The 14,991-nt window shown below is 40.3% G+C and overlaps 3 protein-coding genes across 3 annotated transcripts in view; 2 read left to right on the top strand and 1 right to left on the bottom strand.

Annotated features, from left to right (window-relative positions):
* The first annotated feature begins 459 nt into the window (after positions 1 to 459).
* Positions 460 to 8,327, top strand: pnn (pinin, desmosome associated protein). The gene is made up of 9 exons (XM_036150851.1): positions 460 to 603; positions 1,021 to 1,098; positions 2,299 to 2,370; positions 2,910 to 2,985; positions 3,117 to 3,211; positions 3,301 to 3,376; positions 3,821 to 3,976; positions 4,083 to 4,221; positions 6,594 to 8,327. The coding sequence occupies exons 1-9, from the start codon at positions 491 to 493 to the stop codon at positions 7,793 to 7,795; spliced, it is 2,007 nt and encodes a 668-aa protein (XP_036006744.1). The 5' UTR covers positions 460 to 490; the 3' UTR covers positions 7,796 to 8,327.
* A 1,618-nt stretch (positions 8,328 to 9,945) lies between these two features.
* On the bottom strand, positions 9,946 to 13,375 carry gemin2 (gem (nuclear organelle) associated protein 2). Its single transcript, XM_012861540.3, has 10 exons — positions 13,157 to 13,375; positions 12,963 to 13,047; positions 12,498 to 12,587; positions 12,310 to 12,369; positions 12,098 to 12,217; positions 11,107 to 11,151; positions 10,964 to 11,032; positions 10,649 to 10,759; positions 10,433 to 10,491; positions 9,946 to 10,265 (listed from the first exon to the last, which is right to left on the bottom strand). The coding sequence occupies exons 1-10, from the start codon at positions 13,276 to 13,278 to the stop codon at positions 10,226 to 10,228; spliced, it is 801 nt and encodes a 266-aa protein (XP_012716994.2). The 5' UTR covers positions 13,279 to 13,375; the 3' UTR covers positions 9,946 to 10,225.
* A 773-nt stretch (positions 13,376 to 14,148) lies between these two features.
* The window catches only part of ctage5 (CTAGE family, member 5), a gene marked incomplete in the record, with an annotated part of 42,749 nt that continues 41,906 nt past the window's right edge, over positions 14,149 to 14,991 (top strand). Inside the window, 2 exon segments of the mRNA XM_036150850.1 lie at positions 14,149 to 14,278; positions 14,413 to 14,546. Coding sequence (XP_036006743.1) covers positions 14,179 to 14,278; positions 14,413 to 14,546 — 234 coding nt within the window.

Below are 14,991 nucleotides of genomic sequence, written 5' to 3'. Positions count from 1 at the left end.
GGCTGAGGGTTTTTGCAGTGAATGAAAGTTAGCTTAAATGTACATTGTGAATGTGCAGTTGAATGACAATAAAGTCTGTCTATGTCTGTTTCACAGATGGCATCCCATCACTGTACCACGTAGGAATTCACTGAGCTCCTGAGAGGGAACAATTCCTTCACAAATGTTTGAAACAGTCTGCATGCCTATAGGTGATTGATTACGCCTGTGGTCATGGAAGTGATTGGACGACTTGAATTTCATTATTTGGATAGATGAACGAATAACTTTGTCAGTATAGTGTATATTAGCGAACTACGATTCTTTGGGGAGAAATTTAAGGTGTACAGAACGTCACCGTGGGCTCAAGTTCTCCAAGAATAACATTTAGTGCAACCTGCAGTTCTGTTGTCAACCAGCAGGTGGCGGTAGGTCCAGGTGTGCGCTTTGTACAGTTGAAGAAGACACGCCAGTGAAACGCGCATGTGATTCGCGCTAACTGGAAAGCAAGATGGCGGTGGCTGTGCGGAGCTTGCAGGACCAGCTCGAAAAAGCCAAAGAAAGCTTGAAAAATGTTGACGATAATATTCGTAAACTGACCGGACGGGACCCCAATGAGTCACGGTAAGCGGACGATAAACACAATCAACGTTATTAATCGGTAAATGTTTGTTATTCAGGCGATTATTTTTTCCCAATGTGTGCTAACTTAGTTAGCAGAGGGTGGCCGGGCTGCATGCAGAAACCGCCTCCCTGTTGTGTTGACGCACTACTTTTAGCAGTTCATTTAATTGTTATTTAGTGAGAAAGGCTGATATAAACTATTAAGTTTTGTTATTTTAAACCTATAAGAAGAACGCAGTTGTTAGCTTAGCAGAAACCTGTCGTCCAAATGTTGCCTCCCTGTTTTATAGCGCAGAGCTGTTCCACTTCTGGTGAAGGGCCTAAACAGCTCTCAAAACATTGCAACCTTCTCTTTAGCTGGTGCTAGTTTGCGAAGCCAATTCGTTGTTGACTCTTCTTGTATTTCCTTGTTTACAGACCGGGTCAGCTCCGTCGGCTCAGCGGCCCCATGGCAGGCCCGGGAGGAGGTAGAGGCAGAGGAGTCAATCTTCTCAGGTAATAAGCGGGACGGATCACATTTAAAAAGCAAAGCGATTGAAGGGGCATAAATATCTTAAATGAGATCTTCCTCGTTTACACTGTAGAAAAAAAAAGTTTTGAATAAAAAATTAAATAAAATCAACGAAAGAGTCCAAAATTAATTAGGTATGTTGGCAAAAAAGTTGTCAACTATTTGAATGTCCTAACGAATTATTTCTTCTGAAAGTGCAATGAATTAACTAGAAATAATGGTAAGATCATGTATGTAGGTTTAAAAGATGATTTACATTAAATCTAGTATTTGAGGCTCAAAAATTGCTTTATTTTTAAATTGCTTCAAAACATATTGTTATAAACTGTTAAACAATATGAATAATCTATCCTCATATGGAGAGCTATTTCATTCAAAATAAATACTATTAATATTCAATAAAATAAATGAATTTCCCCATAGAATATTTTAGCCCATTTTGTCAATTATTTATTGAATAAGTTTCTTCAAGGTTGACTAATTCATTTTAAAATCAAAATTGTTTTATTTCATAATGGAATTTGATGCAGGGATGTATTTAGTTTTGAATGAAACTGCTCTCCAAATCCTCTTTGGTGGTAACATTGTGAGTTAACTTAGTTAAAACAATCCTTCTATTTGGTTCATAGACCACTTTGTTACTATATATTTGTAATTTTGAACGACAGCAAATTTTTTACATTGAATCATAATACACTTAGCTTGCATCCTTTGTCAAACAAAACCATCCAGAGGAATCCTGAAATTAGCAATTATTTTTAATGGATCAAGAACTTTGTGGCAGCTAGTTAAGCATGTGCCTACGTATCACATTGGTTGATATTTGGACTATGGGTACTTTTCTCATCAACTAGTAGACCATTTAGTTGATTATGTTGGGGCCACACTTTGGGAAGTTGCAGGACACCAACCCTCCAGATTTTGTGTTTCAGACCACCAAAGTAAGGTCCGTATTTTTCTGGTGACGCTCCTGTTGCTCAGGAAGGTTTACAAAGTGGTTCGGTTCCCCAATCATGGCGAACGTTTGCAGCTTATGTGGCTATAAGAAAGAAAGATACTACCTTTTTTTTATTTAGTTTAATGTAAAATCTGTTTAGTAAAATAACACTGGTTGGTTGTTGTAAAACACAAGCCCCTGCTCATTGTTTCTCATTATTTCCTCAATATTTTGTGGTGTTCTCCAGACGCAGTCTCTCGGACATGGGAAGCGGCGGCCCCCCTGCCAAACAAAGGGACATCGAAGGAGCTCTGATGAGGTAAGATCTTCGTTTGTTTTTTATGCGTATTCAGCAGAGATAATCTCTACATATAGTATTAGGGAAGGAGCTGAGGGTTCCTACCTGGCCTAAAAATGCTTGCCATTTAATTCAAGTGTTTAAGCTCTGTATAGGTAGGGCAGAGTTTCCTCTAGGAAACCGGGGCTCAAATTCAGGGAATTATTTAAGTGAAATGATTGCTTTTTAATTAATGATAGAATGTAGCTGAGGTTATACCTTTTGGAGCTCCCTTCATTTGTTTGTCCAATTTTATGACGCATAACTACATTTCTGGAAATCTGTGGTTTGATTTCTTTGCATGTGTTGAATGGGGGTGGTGAGAATTTCATGTGTGTTGTGTATTTTGGAAATATATTAAAAAACTAATGTGTGCAACTTTTACTGTTCTGCTGTAAATCTAAAAATAAAGTTAGTTATGAATATTTACACATGAGGAAGGGTCCGATGTTTTTGCTTTGATTATTTTTGTGAATCCTGGTTGCAGATCTGTTATCTTTGTGCCGTCCCTTTACATGCAGGCTGGCAGGTGTTCAGAGGCCCAGGAGAGACGTGCGTCACGACAGTGACGCCGAGGATGATGACGATGTCAAAAAAGTAATTAACTATCCCCAGCATTTGCAAAGCTTTATTATGACTTTACTGGATAAATACCTCTCTGTAATGTACAATTTTGTTATTCTTAAAAAAAAACACTGGCTAACATTTTTTTGTTTTCCTATCCTCAGCCGGCGTTGCAGTCGTCTGTTGTAGCTACCTCCAAGGAGAGAACACGCCGAGACCTCATTCAGGATCAAACCATGGATGAGAAGGGCAAACAGAGGTAAGCCAACACATCCCTGATACTAAACGTTATCTGCAAAATTATGACTTGTAAAAATGGTAAATTCACCAGTGTGATCTACATGTCAGGAATCGGCGCATGTTCGGCCTGCTGATGGGGACGCTGCAGAAATTCAAGCAAGAATCGAACGTCTCCTCTGAGAAGGTGAGCAAGAATGTGCATTTTAAACCCATTATCTAGTTTCCATTCACGCCTTGACATGAAAATAGTCACACACTGCAAAAACGCAACTAGAAATAAGTAAAATATTCTTTAAAATTAATGTATTTGTCCTTGATTTGAGCAGGTAAATAAGATGCTTTGCCAATGGAATACGATTTTTGCACTTAAAATAGGAACAATTCATCTCCATCTTATATTAAGTGTAGGATGTCTAATTATCTTATTTTAGGGGTCAAAATACTCATTCCATTGGCAGATCATCTTATTTACTTGCTCAAATCAAGGATAAATACACTAACTTTAAGAACATTTTACTTATTTTTAGATCTGTTTTTGCAGTGCACCCAGCAGTGTGTTAAACTGGATGATTCTGTTGCATTAGTTGTTTCTTTCCTGGTAACAGTTTGTCATCTGTTTGGATGTCAGGCAAAACGACGTTCGGAGATTGAGCAGAAGCTCGAGGTTCAAGCTGAGGCTGAGAGGAAAAAGGTTGAGAATGAAAAGAGAGAACTGTTTGAGGAGAGGAGAGCCAAGCAGACAGAGCTGAGACTGCTGGAACAGAAAGTAGAATTGGCTCAGCTGGTAAGAATGTTATCACACAGCTTCTTTCTAAAGAGGTACCTGGATTTAAACCATGAAAGTGTAGGCAGTAATGCTTTCTAAAAATCAATTTTGTCTCCAACCACAGCAAGAGGAGTGGAACAGCCACAATAATTATCTGGTCAAATACATCCGAACCAAAACCAGGCCTCACCTCTTCTACAGGCCTGGGAAAATGTGCTCCGCAACTCAGAAACTCCTCGAGGAATCCACCAAGAAACTCAATGGTCAGTGGTTGGTTTTCCTTTTTTAAAACCCGTTTACGATGATATGAGAGTTACAGCTCCTATATGTCCACCTTTAAAGCCTGGATCTCCCTATATTTTAGTCATTGACCATCATTTATACGCTTTTTATGCAGTTAGTGCCCTGATTTAGTTAGAAAAATGGATTTACTAAAACTTACTAGAATGCTAGTTGAACAGGATGCCAAAGGTAGATGATGTAGGAAGGCTTGTAACTCATTACCTGTAGAAAAAATTACTCCCTCTTGAAAATGATCTTGCAGGTCTCAATAAGGCTATCCTAGACAAATCTATACAAATAACGATGAAGTAAAATAAAAGAATGTATACATGAGGTAAGAACAAGATAACAGAACAAACTCTTAAAGACACTAAGATTGGGCTTTGCCAAAATGTTACAGTACAAGATAATAAAATAGTTTAAAAATAAAAAATTTCACACTAAGCCACAAGTTTTTAGCCAGTGCTTCCCTGTTTAAGTTTAGAGTATTATTATTATTATTATTATTATTATTATTATTAAAATTTGACACTGCTGCTGGGTATAGAAAAAGCTTTATTGATCAGAGAATCTCAGGACATGGTGGATGCACATTGTGTAATCGTCTTAGCACAATGTAAAAGTGTGTAAAGCAGCTGACCAGCCACCAGCACTGTTGCACAACAAATGTTGTCCTTGGCACGCTTTACCAAGCGATTTTATTTACACGTCCTTTGCAGACATTTAATTCAGTCCTAGTTATATAAAAAACACCTTTAAGTTCAGTTTATTGTTCGAACTGTCAGTTACTGCACAAAGCAACTGACCTTAGAGCAATCCCTTCTGAACAAGCATCTTAAAATCACATTAGTTTTCACATGCTGCAACTGTAAAGATGCACATTAAAGATGAAAGGCCTCAGAAATATGACTGGTAAATTTCGACCAAGTTAAAGTCTGAATAATAACAGTTTAAATGGCCTAATGCCACTTATAGAAACATCAGCAGACAGTCTTGTGTTCTCCCTTGGCGCTCGTTCCTGTCTGCCCTCTTTACCCTCTGACGGCTTCCAGCAGGAACAGATCACTCCCGACTTTCATTAATAACTTCTTAAAACCTGCGGCACCGCTCAACTTGCGGGCTGTGATTAAACACCGCACAGTCTGCGGTTCACTAGAGCTGCAAAATATCAATTGCAAAATCGGTAAGTGCAAAATTTGAAATCACAAAAGCCAGTTTTAATACGATGTTTGGTAGGCTGGATTATAAGGCGCATTAAATATTCTTCCCATGTGGATAATATCACTCTGTTCCTTCATGTACACAGCTCTCTATTCGTCTCTGTCAGGAGGACAGAGTAGTTGGACTACACCGCTCTGTTTCTAACATCAGGCCAAAATAAACCAAACTTTTATATTGAATTAACTTACTAGGTTTATTGTTGCTAGCATGTACTCCAGGCATGGGCTGCCTTACATGAATGCACTTCTAATTTAAACATTACAGTCAGGCAGTCTTGTAGACAGCTCAGGGGTCTGATCAGGTAGTGACACGGTGTACCGTAATGCTCCAAATATCCATTGAGCAGAGCGGCTATGTTGCTAACTAAAGTCGTACTTACACACTTTAACAGATTTGAGCGCATCGTACCACATAAAATCAGTCAGTAAACACAACAGTAATCATATGAGGCGCACCATCAATTTTTAAGAAAATCTAAGTATTTTAAGTGTCTGAAAAATACGGTAGGTCTTTGATCTAATGAGCTCTGTTGTAACGCTTAGATAAAAAGTGTTAACTCTAAAACTAGACCTTCAATCCAGGAGAGAATTTCACTTATCAGGCACCGTCTGAAACTCCCCCCCGGATCCCAGCGAGATGAAAAACAATCAAACTAACTCTGCAGCTGCAACAGGGATGTTAATGTGTTTGTCAGGTCATACGAGGAGAAAAAGAGAGGGTTCTTTCAATATTTCCTTTTAGCCACTTTCACTGGGATTCCCGCCCACAGCTGACTTGCAAATCAGAGACCAAGACCCTAAAGCTCCTGGAGTTTATTGAGGACATTGTCATGATAGAAAAGAGTAGGAAACCTAACCTGGAGCTGGTTGCTGCTTGTACCAAATACAGAGATGCATAGGTTTTGGAGATCCTATCAGGAAATGATTCAGAAATCCTCCCCTCGCGATTGTTTTGTTTTTTTCCACTGTTGCTCAAATTCCTTAAAGTTTTTCAAAGTATGCATCAAAGTTGTTGCTCATTTGTATTTTTGGAGTGGGGATGGATGGATGGATAAATACATGAGACTTCTACAGTGTTATCTGGAGTTATTTATTTTATTTACCCTCATTTATAAAATGCTGTCTCTGTTCAGCTGTGTTCGAGGAGAGGCGCGAGGCTTTTGCCGAACATTTGAGTAAGATGGAGTCGCGTCCCCGGCGCCAGCCGAACCGCGACCAGGATGGCAGCTCAGCCTCAAGGATGGACCGCCCGGCGGAGGGTAAGCCAGCAGGTCAGGTAGAGAAGCGGACAGGTAAAAGGGGGGAATCGAGGAGGGAGGAAGAGGAGGATGAGGATGAAGAAGATGAGGAGGAGGAAAGGGAGAAGGAGAGCGATAGAAAGGAGATGGGAGGGGGTGATGGTGAGGAAGAGGGGAATGAGGTGTTAAATAAAATAGAAGAGGTGGAGGATGAAGTGATGGAGGTGAGTGAGGAGGGCAGCAAGGAGAAGGTAGGAGAGGAGCAGGAGAAGGGTGAAAAGGAGGCAAGTCCAGAGTCAGAGGAGATGGAGGTAGAGGAGAAAGTAGAGAGGGAAGACATGGGTAAGGAGGAAGAGGGAGAAATAGACGGAAAGCAGGAGTCCACAGAAACCCCAGAAGAAAAGACTCCGGATGTCCAGAGCTGTGAAGCAGCTGTGAGCAGCCAGGAGACCCCAGACAGAAGTGATCAGGCCCCTCAGAGCCTCGCCGCTGAAGAACCAGCAGCTCAGTCCGCTGTGGCAGAGGCCCCTTCCCAGGCCCAGGAGCCCCAAACGGCATCCCCTGCTCCTGCTCCTGCTCAGGAGCCAGCCCCTCCCACACACGATCATAACGCTCCAGAGGCCAGCGTCCAGGAGTCCACGGTGGAAAAACAGCCGGTGGATAAAAAAGCGGAGGATGAGGTCCCACAGAAGCTCCCCGGTTCAAAGGAGACCCCTGCAAAGGAGGGGGTGAACCAAGGGAGAGGCAGAAAGAAGGAAAAGGAAGCGAAGAAACGCCGTAGCAACAGCTCCTCCTCTTCCTCGTCGGGATCCTCCTCCAGCGGTAGCTCTTCCTCGTCTTCCGGCTCCAGCCGGTCCTCGTCGTCGTCCTCGTCTTCGTCGTCCTCGTCGTCCAACAGCAGCAGCCGGAGCCGAGACGGCGGCAAGCGAAAGAGGAGGCCGGCGGATCGAGGCAGAGACAAGAAGAAAGAAGAGAGGAGTCGACGCAAGTCCGGAGGGAGAGAGTCGACGAAGAGGAGGAGCGAGGAAAAGAAGGGCAGGTCTTCCCGAAGCGATAGGGAGCATAAAGATAGAGACAGGAAGGACAAGAGACGCTGATTTGAAGAAACCTTCAGCCGTTTTCTTTCTAAACAGATTTGTCCCTAAAATCACCAATTTCTCTTCATGACGAAAATGTTTTAAAATGGGTGGATTTCTTCTAGTCCGAATGATTTGTCAGTAGCCAGTGTAAGATTCCTGGTACACTGCTTACTTCAGTTTCTCTTTCTCTCTGTTCGAATACTGTTGCCACTGCAAGTCTGGGAATGTGTCCAATTTGAGGGGAAAAATGTTTCTCCTTCTATCGTTTTAAATTCATTGTGATATTTTGACATGAAGACGGACAATGTGGGGCAAAATGGAGCCGACTGTCTTCATGCCGGTAAAGCCATGGCTGGATTATTACTGTAGAAACAACCATTAAGATGCAGTTTGTTTATATTTAGGTCACTGAGGCTAGGCTGTTAATTTCCACTGATTTTCACTGTTTGATCGACGTCAAGTGTGATTTATCCAACCTTTTTTTTCTTAAACTTTTTATTTGGTACTACATGATTACCTGCTTTAAATAAAGGTGAGGCACAAGCCAAAATGTGTTGGTGTTTTTTTTTTTTGTTATTGTGAATTTTTTTTCCACATAACTTTAGTTGTATCACTCTGATTAAAAATTAAATTTTCACAAATGCAGTCGAGTCCCTTTGAAACTTTCTGTTTTTTCGTCACATTACAAGCGCAATTCTTTTGCTCAGTAAATGGTACGTGCCTGTGAAGTGGATGCATTTTGCTGCATGGTTTTTGAGTGTTTTGAACGTCTTAAAAAATGTGGTGTACATTTGTGGTTTGACCACTTTTACTTTGGCGCTTCCTCAAATAGAGTGCCATGAATTGCCTTCAGTAAATGAAGCTGATCTCAGTATAGTTACAGCCGCACTGAAGGTAAGACCATAACACAGTAGACGGGTCAAGGGTGAAATTAAACCAGGTTGGGTCACAAAACGAGTTATGCTAACCTTTAAATTGATTCTTAAAGGGTCACTTTTTTTTGTTAGGGGATCTGTGAAGTTAATCTGGTTTCCTTACCGTTTTAGTAGTAAGGCGTCATCAGTGTGCGCTTGTTTGAAAAGCTGAGAGCGATTGAAAGCTAACCAGCTAGTCAGACGTACGCTCCAGTTTAACTTTAGCAAATCAAACAGAATTTTCATATCAGTGGTTTAGAACACTATGTTGGTGGATTTTAAGTTTTCAGTAATATAAGATGTTATATTTTTCTATATGGCGTACCACCTGCTGGCTGTATCAACCCGCCAGATCAGCTAATCTAGGCAGTCTTGTATTTTTCAGCGATTTCAGGGTGATATTACATCTTTAAACTTCAGAAAAGAGAACAAAGTCAGAATTTAACCTCTAAAAAAATAGCCCTTTAATTGACAGACATGGCAGAGAAGCAGCCCAAAAGCCTGTGGTAACTCTGGAGGAGCCGCTTAGATCCAAAGCTCTGGTGGGAAAATGTGTTGACACTGTTTATATATTTTTATTAACATATATTTTTTGAGGCAACTTCAAAAATAGATTGACATGAATATAGGCAGCAAAATTGTATGGATTACTTATTAGGAACCAGAGTTGCAAGAGGACCAAAGGTGTTCATAACCCAAGTCACCTTTTTATTTATTTTAAATCATAGCTTACTGCTTTTTTTTTTTTTTTTTTTTTTGCAAGTCTTTGTTTTGAAGTGCAAAACGCTCGTGTCCCTTATAAACTGCAGGTGCTGGTCATATAATTAGAATATCATGAAAAAGATTTTTCTTTCAGTAATTCCATTCAAAAAGGTATCTTGTATATTTTATTACTTCATTACACACAGACTGATGTTTCAAGTGTTTTTCTTTTTAAATTTGATTTTAATAACTACAACTAATGAAAATCACAAATTCAGTATCAGAAATTTTGATTAAGACCCATACAAAAAAAGGATTTCCAGAAATGTTGGCCAACTAACAAGTATGAGCATTTACAGCATTCAATACTTAGTTGGGCTCCTATTCCCTGGATTACTGCAGCAATGCGGTGTGGAGTCGATCAGTCTGTGGCGCTGCTCAGGTGCCCTAATAAACAAACCTGTTCAACATTTTCTGCAAAATGGAAAGCTTTTGTAACTCATTAGGATTAGAGCACTTAGTGCTGTACTAAAACCATTAAAAATGCTGACGTTATCTTAGAAATCTTTTATTTTACCCAGGATAATACAGACAAAAAAATATACATAATCTTTTATGCAACTTCGTCTGTTGGCGACATCTGGTCATGTGACCAACTTTCTTAGAAATATCTTCTAGCGGTCACGCCCCTGCAGGGTTGTTCTCGGCTTTGTTGTGGACTCTGGTGGGATATTTTTGTGAAAACTCTTCTTATCCACTTCCATGTGTGACCTTGAGAGCAAAATATTTCCCAATGTGCTGATATCAGTCAGTAAACAGTTCAGTTTCCTGCTCACTCCGGCTGGTCTGCGAGATCAACCTGTTCAAAATATCTGTGGGTGAAAAAAAAAAAAAAAACAGCTCAATTCTACAGACAAATGGATTCTATTCGTTTGTATCCATAGGAAGGCATTTATCGTCAAACTCTCCAAGCTATCACTGGATTTTACTTAATGTGGCAGCATTTAATGTGAATGTGCTAGCTGTTTTGTGCCGTCACCTTGCAACAAGACAGATAAGCAGGTTGAGGGCAGGCAGGTTGTCGTCCCACTGGCTGTTCTGTGGAAGAATAAGGTTAGGAAAGTCTAAGCAAGAAACAAAAGACTTGAGACTACAACAAAGTTTAGAAAAACAAAAAAGTAGTAACATTTCCCCGCTGAAACAGGATGAATAAGGCAGAGGCTTTTAGCCATGAACCTGTAGTTCATCACCCTACCATTGTGCTGCGGACCTGGGCACATCTCCTGGCCAGCTGCCGGATGGAGGAGTGGGCTTCTGGCAGCAGGGGCTTCTCCAAGCAGGCCAGAAGAGCGTACAACCAACGGCCCTGTTAGTGGGTTAGAAAACGGATGCCGTGCTGTAATTCTGAATAACTCAGGGAATCAGAAAAGAAGGAATAAGCGCCAGCCAGTCATAGATTGGTTGATTTCTGATGTGCCGTTAACCAGCTGAGAAAAACCTGGAATCGTCTTGTTACTGAAAGGCGCCATATAAATAAACTTGCCTTGGGTATATAATTGGCTGAACTTACCAGCTGTGGAACAAATTCTCTCTCTTCAAACCAACCGATGAGGGTGTCCAGCAGCATCAGCACTGTGGACTGGAGGCACAGGGCCCAGATATTAAGCTAAACCGGGTTAAACGGTCAGAATCTGCGACAGACGCTACACTTACCTGATTGAATCGGCTGACGATGCTTAGCAATGGAGGAAAGCCCACCTGAACACAAGCACACAATTAGTCTGTGTGGTCTGCCGTGTTCCTGTTAAATTATAAAGTATTTTCTCTGATGTTTCATGTTTTTTTTTTCTTTTGTTGTGGAACAAAAACAATATTTTCACCAGATCTCAATCAGGCAGAACTTCACCAAAATGTTCTCAAATATAAACATGTGTGAAGTCTTCATTAGAGTCTTATTAAAATAAAATTCCACACTCAAATTTGTAATTTTTGTTCACTATAAATTCATGGCATATGCTTCTAGGAGTCAGGCTTAAATGTGGAGCCTGGGAAAAAATGGAAACGGAAGGGAAAACAATGCATAAAAATAAGCAGATTGGTGGAAGGACTGATGGAATAATTAATGGACAAATGAGTGGATGACTGAACAGCTTAATGGATCCAGTTCAACGTGGTTCGTTTATAGGCACTCCTAGATGGATGGATGCATTTCTAAGTATTTCCTATGCATAATTTTCAGTAACTGCTGTTAATCCAAATCCTAAAACATTTGAGATACTAAAAAAAAAAAAAAAAACTGGGTTCAAGGTATTGACGGAAAGACAGATGTTTGACAGGCGGACGGATGGATGATGTTGTTGTAACTGTGTATCTTCAATAAAACCAGAGTAAAAAGGAAGCTGTTTTGGGTACCTCACTCAGAAAATTCTGATTATAGTCACATAGACAATGGGATAATGAATAAAATCTGGATTTTATTTTTGATACGCTGGTGGCGCACAAGTAGAGCAGACAACCCATGTCCAGAGGAAGCAGCTGTCCCAGGGAAGAGTCAATTTGCCAACGGTCAAATAAAGGCCACTTTTTTTAATGGATGGATGGATGGAATGGATGGATTTATTTAGACCTCTAAAATACTCCTTCCAGACTTTTCCAGACTGCAAAGAAATCCTGTGTCTAACAGACACGGCAGAGGGTTTACAACCTTGCTGTAGTCCAGTGCTGGCTCTTGGTCTGTATCTGTGAGGCCGGATGCCGAAGGATCCGGGTAAGTCTTCTCTCCTAAACAAAACCGCTTCCAGCCCTCTTCGTCGGTCAGCTTTGGCTGTGAAAGATAAAAACCAATTTAACTGAAACTGCCTCTGCGATCAGCAAAGTCAAGCACACAACCGTACCAAATGGTTTGAGACTGCTTACCAGCTGCACGTTGTCGTCCAGGGTGTGATTGCTCCAGTGTGTCCTGTTCTTAGTGATGCTCTGAACATGAAGCGTGAAACACAGAAGAGTTCTGCATGAACCGAGGATAAATCACCAGTTTAACTGGACCTATATAGCCATTTATGATTGGGTCTTGGTGATCCAAATGAATATCTGGATCTGCATACCTGCCTGACGTCCGAAAACCTACTGACTTGGCGCTGCTGCCAGCTGAGGCTGGGGGAGAAGCCTGCAGGAGCTGCGAGGCACCCTGCTACCTGCAACACGCCACATATGTTGCTTCTGTCACTTTAGTTCTTGCGGTGCTTTGCACAAGTTCTCATTCCCGTTGAACCTTTTCACATTCTGTCATGCACATCCCAGACAGACACCTAGGCACAAAACTGTGGCTATACTTGAAAAGTGACGTTCACAGACATTCTCCACACAATCTGGATTTGTTTAGCAGCTTTTAAAGCAACAGGTGGGCGTGTCGTAAAACTCCAATAAAATACGTTTGTGTTTCTAAGGTGACAAAACGGTGAACTGTTCACAGTAGGCGAAGACAGAAATCACATTTTGTCTTTACGCCATGCTTTGCTACAGCCGATGCTTCATGATCCGAATGAGAGCTCATGTGTAAATTCACTCACCGACACATTGACTGTTTGCTTCTTCTTCAGTTTCTTTGGGTCGATCTGAGCGACCACCACATCTGGACACAGAGATGCCTCCAGCCTTAAAACAAAAGATCACACACATGAACCGAGGAGGGCAGCGGATGGGTTGGAGAGAAGGGAACTATCGGTTAGGACAGGCTGGATTAAACTTTCTGGGATAAACATACTGGACTTGTCGGAGATATTCTTGGGGGTTCCTTGGTGGTCCACTAAGGTCCACTTCCTCGGTATTTTCTCCACAGTCCACCGGAAGCAGTCTTGGCATTAACTCTTCCACGTCTGACTTCATCTTTTTTTCTTTCTTTTTTTTTTTTTATAACGACCACTGTCAAAATACTAATGAATAACAAAATAAAATGACGCCTTAATTTTCGCTCCTTTGAATAAGAGGCGCCATCTTGTTTGTTGAGGCGAGTGGTGATGAGGTCATTTTTGTGCGCGAGTGTTGTTACCGCGGTAACAAATGCCACGATTGGTGCGTTTATTTAACCTCGGATTTATTTTGTGTCTCTTTCTTTCTTTCTTTCTTTCTTTCTTTCTTTCTTTCTTTCTTTCTTTCTTTCTTTCTTTCTTTCTTTCTTTCTTTCTTTCTTTCTTTCTTTCTTTCTTTCTTTCTTTGTTCAATTAGTTATTTAGTTATATTTATTGTCATCACCACAACTATGTATACATATATAAATAAAAAATAAAAATAAAAAATAATATATAAATATATATATAATAATATATTATATATATATATACACACACACACACACACACACATATATATATATATATTATATATATATATAGATAATATATATCTATATCTATATATCTATATCTATAATATGATATCTATCTTCTCTCTTAGAATATATTATCTATATCATATCAATATCTCTCTATAATATGATCTTTATATATATACTCTCTCTATCATATAGTCATCTATCTCTGATTTTGAAACACAAAAAACTTTGACGCAGAGGAAAGATCAGGTCTGGTACAAAGATCCGCCCTTGTTAATGATTATCTTTTGTGCAGGCCTTTGTATCTTATCTCAGCTGTTTCATTTACCATTGAGCTCGTGTGACAGCAGCAGCCCAGAGTCAATGTCCAATTGCCAGCTTAACTGAAAAGAGTTATTTCCACTCAACTATGGACATTGTCTTCTGACACGGTTCATTACAACCTGAAAAAAAATATGGAAGCCTATCTATGGATTGTATCTTTTATGATTTTTCCACACTTAAATCTGGGATTGTTGTCTGACCACAAGATCTGTGGAGATCCAGAATGTGAAAGTAAGTCCAAACGCTTTGGTACCAGTCCGAGGCCATGAACTATCCTTGTAGGATTAATTTCAAATCTGAACTTCCTGTATGACGATGATCATCATTATATGTGTCTCGTTTAACTTTTGTGTTTGCTCCTCTAGGTGCAATGAGCAGAGTGCAGGCGACAAAGAACCACCAAGGAAAGGATTGCAGATTCCTGAGCTTCAGACGAGGAGACACAATTTTTGTTTACCACAAACTTACGGGGAAAAGGGAAGACCTCTGGGCAGGCAGTGTATGTTTTGTATCACCTCCAGTTAGGCTATATTGTTATTATGGTAAAAATGACCTTACCTAATGCAACCAGCCACTTATCTTAAGACTGCTGGTTAATGAGATAAGTCTTAATTATAATACAGAGCAGCTTCGTTTGTGAGTGGTAAGCAGCTGAGATTATGTGATGCTGGTATCTGTGGCATGCCCTCTGTTACCTGATTTGGATTATTTTACAAAGTAGTAGTAGGTATTTATAGACAGAGAGTTACAGTGACTTGTAAAAGTACTTAGATCTTATGCAGTGACTTGCAAAAGTACTAAGATCGTATGAACTTTGTCACATTTTGTCATGTTACAAGCACGTGAACATATTTTATTAGGCTTTAATGTGAGGAAAGATAGTTATAGTTGCAAGTCTTTTGTTTGTGTTTTTTTCCCCCTCTGGGTTTCCATATTTGGATATA

Source organism: Fundulus heteroclitus, chromosome 19 (assembly GCF_011125445.2).
Source record: "Fundulus heteroclitus isolate FHET01 chromosome 19, MU-UCD_Fhet_4.1, whole genome shotgun sequence".
Taxonomy (NCBI): Eukaryota; Metazoa; Chordata; class Actinopteri; order Cyprinodontiformes; family Fundulidae; genus Fundulus; species Fundulus heteroclitus.
The sequence above is the reverse complement of the archived record's forward strand: the minus strand, read 5'-3'. Positions and strand labels throughout refer to the sequence as shown.

Excerpts from the sequence above, each read along its gene's own strand:
- pnn (XM_036150851.1), top strand. The coding sequence starts at position 491 with ATGGCGGTGGCTGTGCGGAGCTTGCAGGACCAGCTCGAAAAAGCCAAA. Across the intron at positions 3,977-4,082 it reads AAGTAGAATTGGCTCAGCTG|CAAGAGGAGTGGAACAGCCA; the intron begins GTAAGAATGTTA and ends CTCCAACCACAG. Across the intron at positions 4,222-6,593 it reads ATCCACCAAGAAACTCAATG|CTGTGTTCGAGGAGAGGCGC; the intron begins GTCAGTGGTTGG and ends GTCTCTGTTCAG.
- gemin2 (XM_012861540.3), bottom strand. The coding sequence starts at position 13,278 with ATGAAGTCAGACGTGGAAGAGTTAATGCCAAGACTGCTTCCGGTGGAC. Across the intron at positions 13,048-13,156 it reads GAATATCTCCGACAAGTCCA|GCTGGAGGCATCTCTGTGTC; the intron begins GTATGTTTATCC and ends TTTTGTTTTAAG. Across the intron at positions 11,152-12,097 it reads CAGCACTGGACTACAGCAAG|GTGGGCTTTCCTCCATTGCT; the intron begins GTTGTAAACCCT and ends GCTTGTGTTCAG.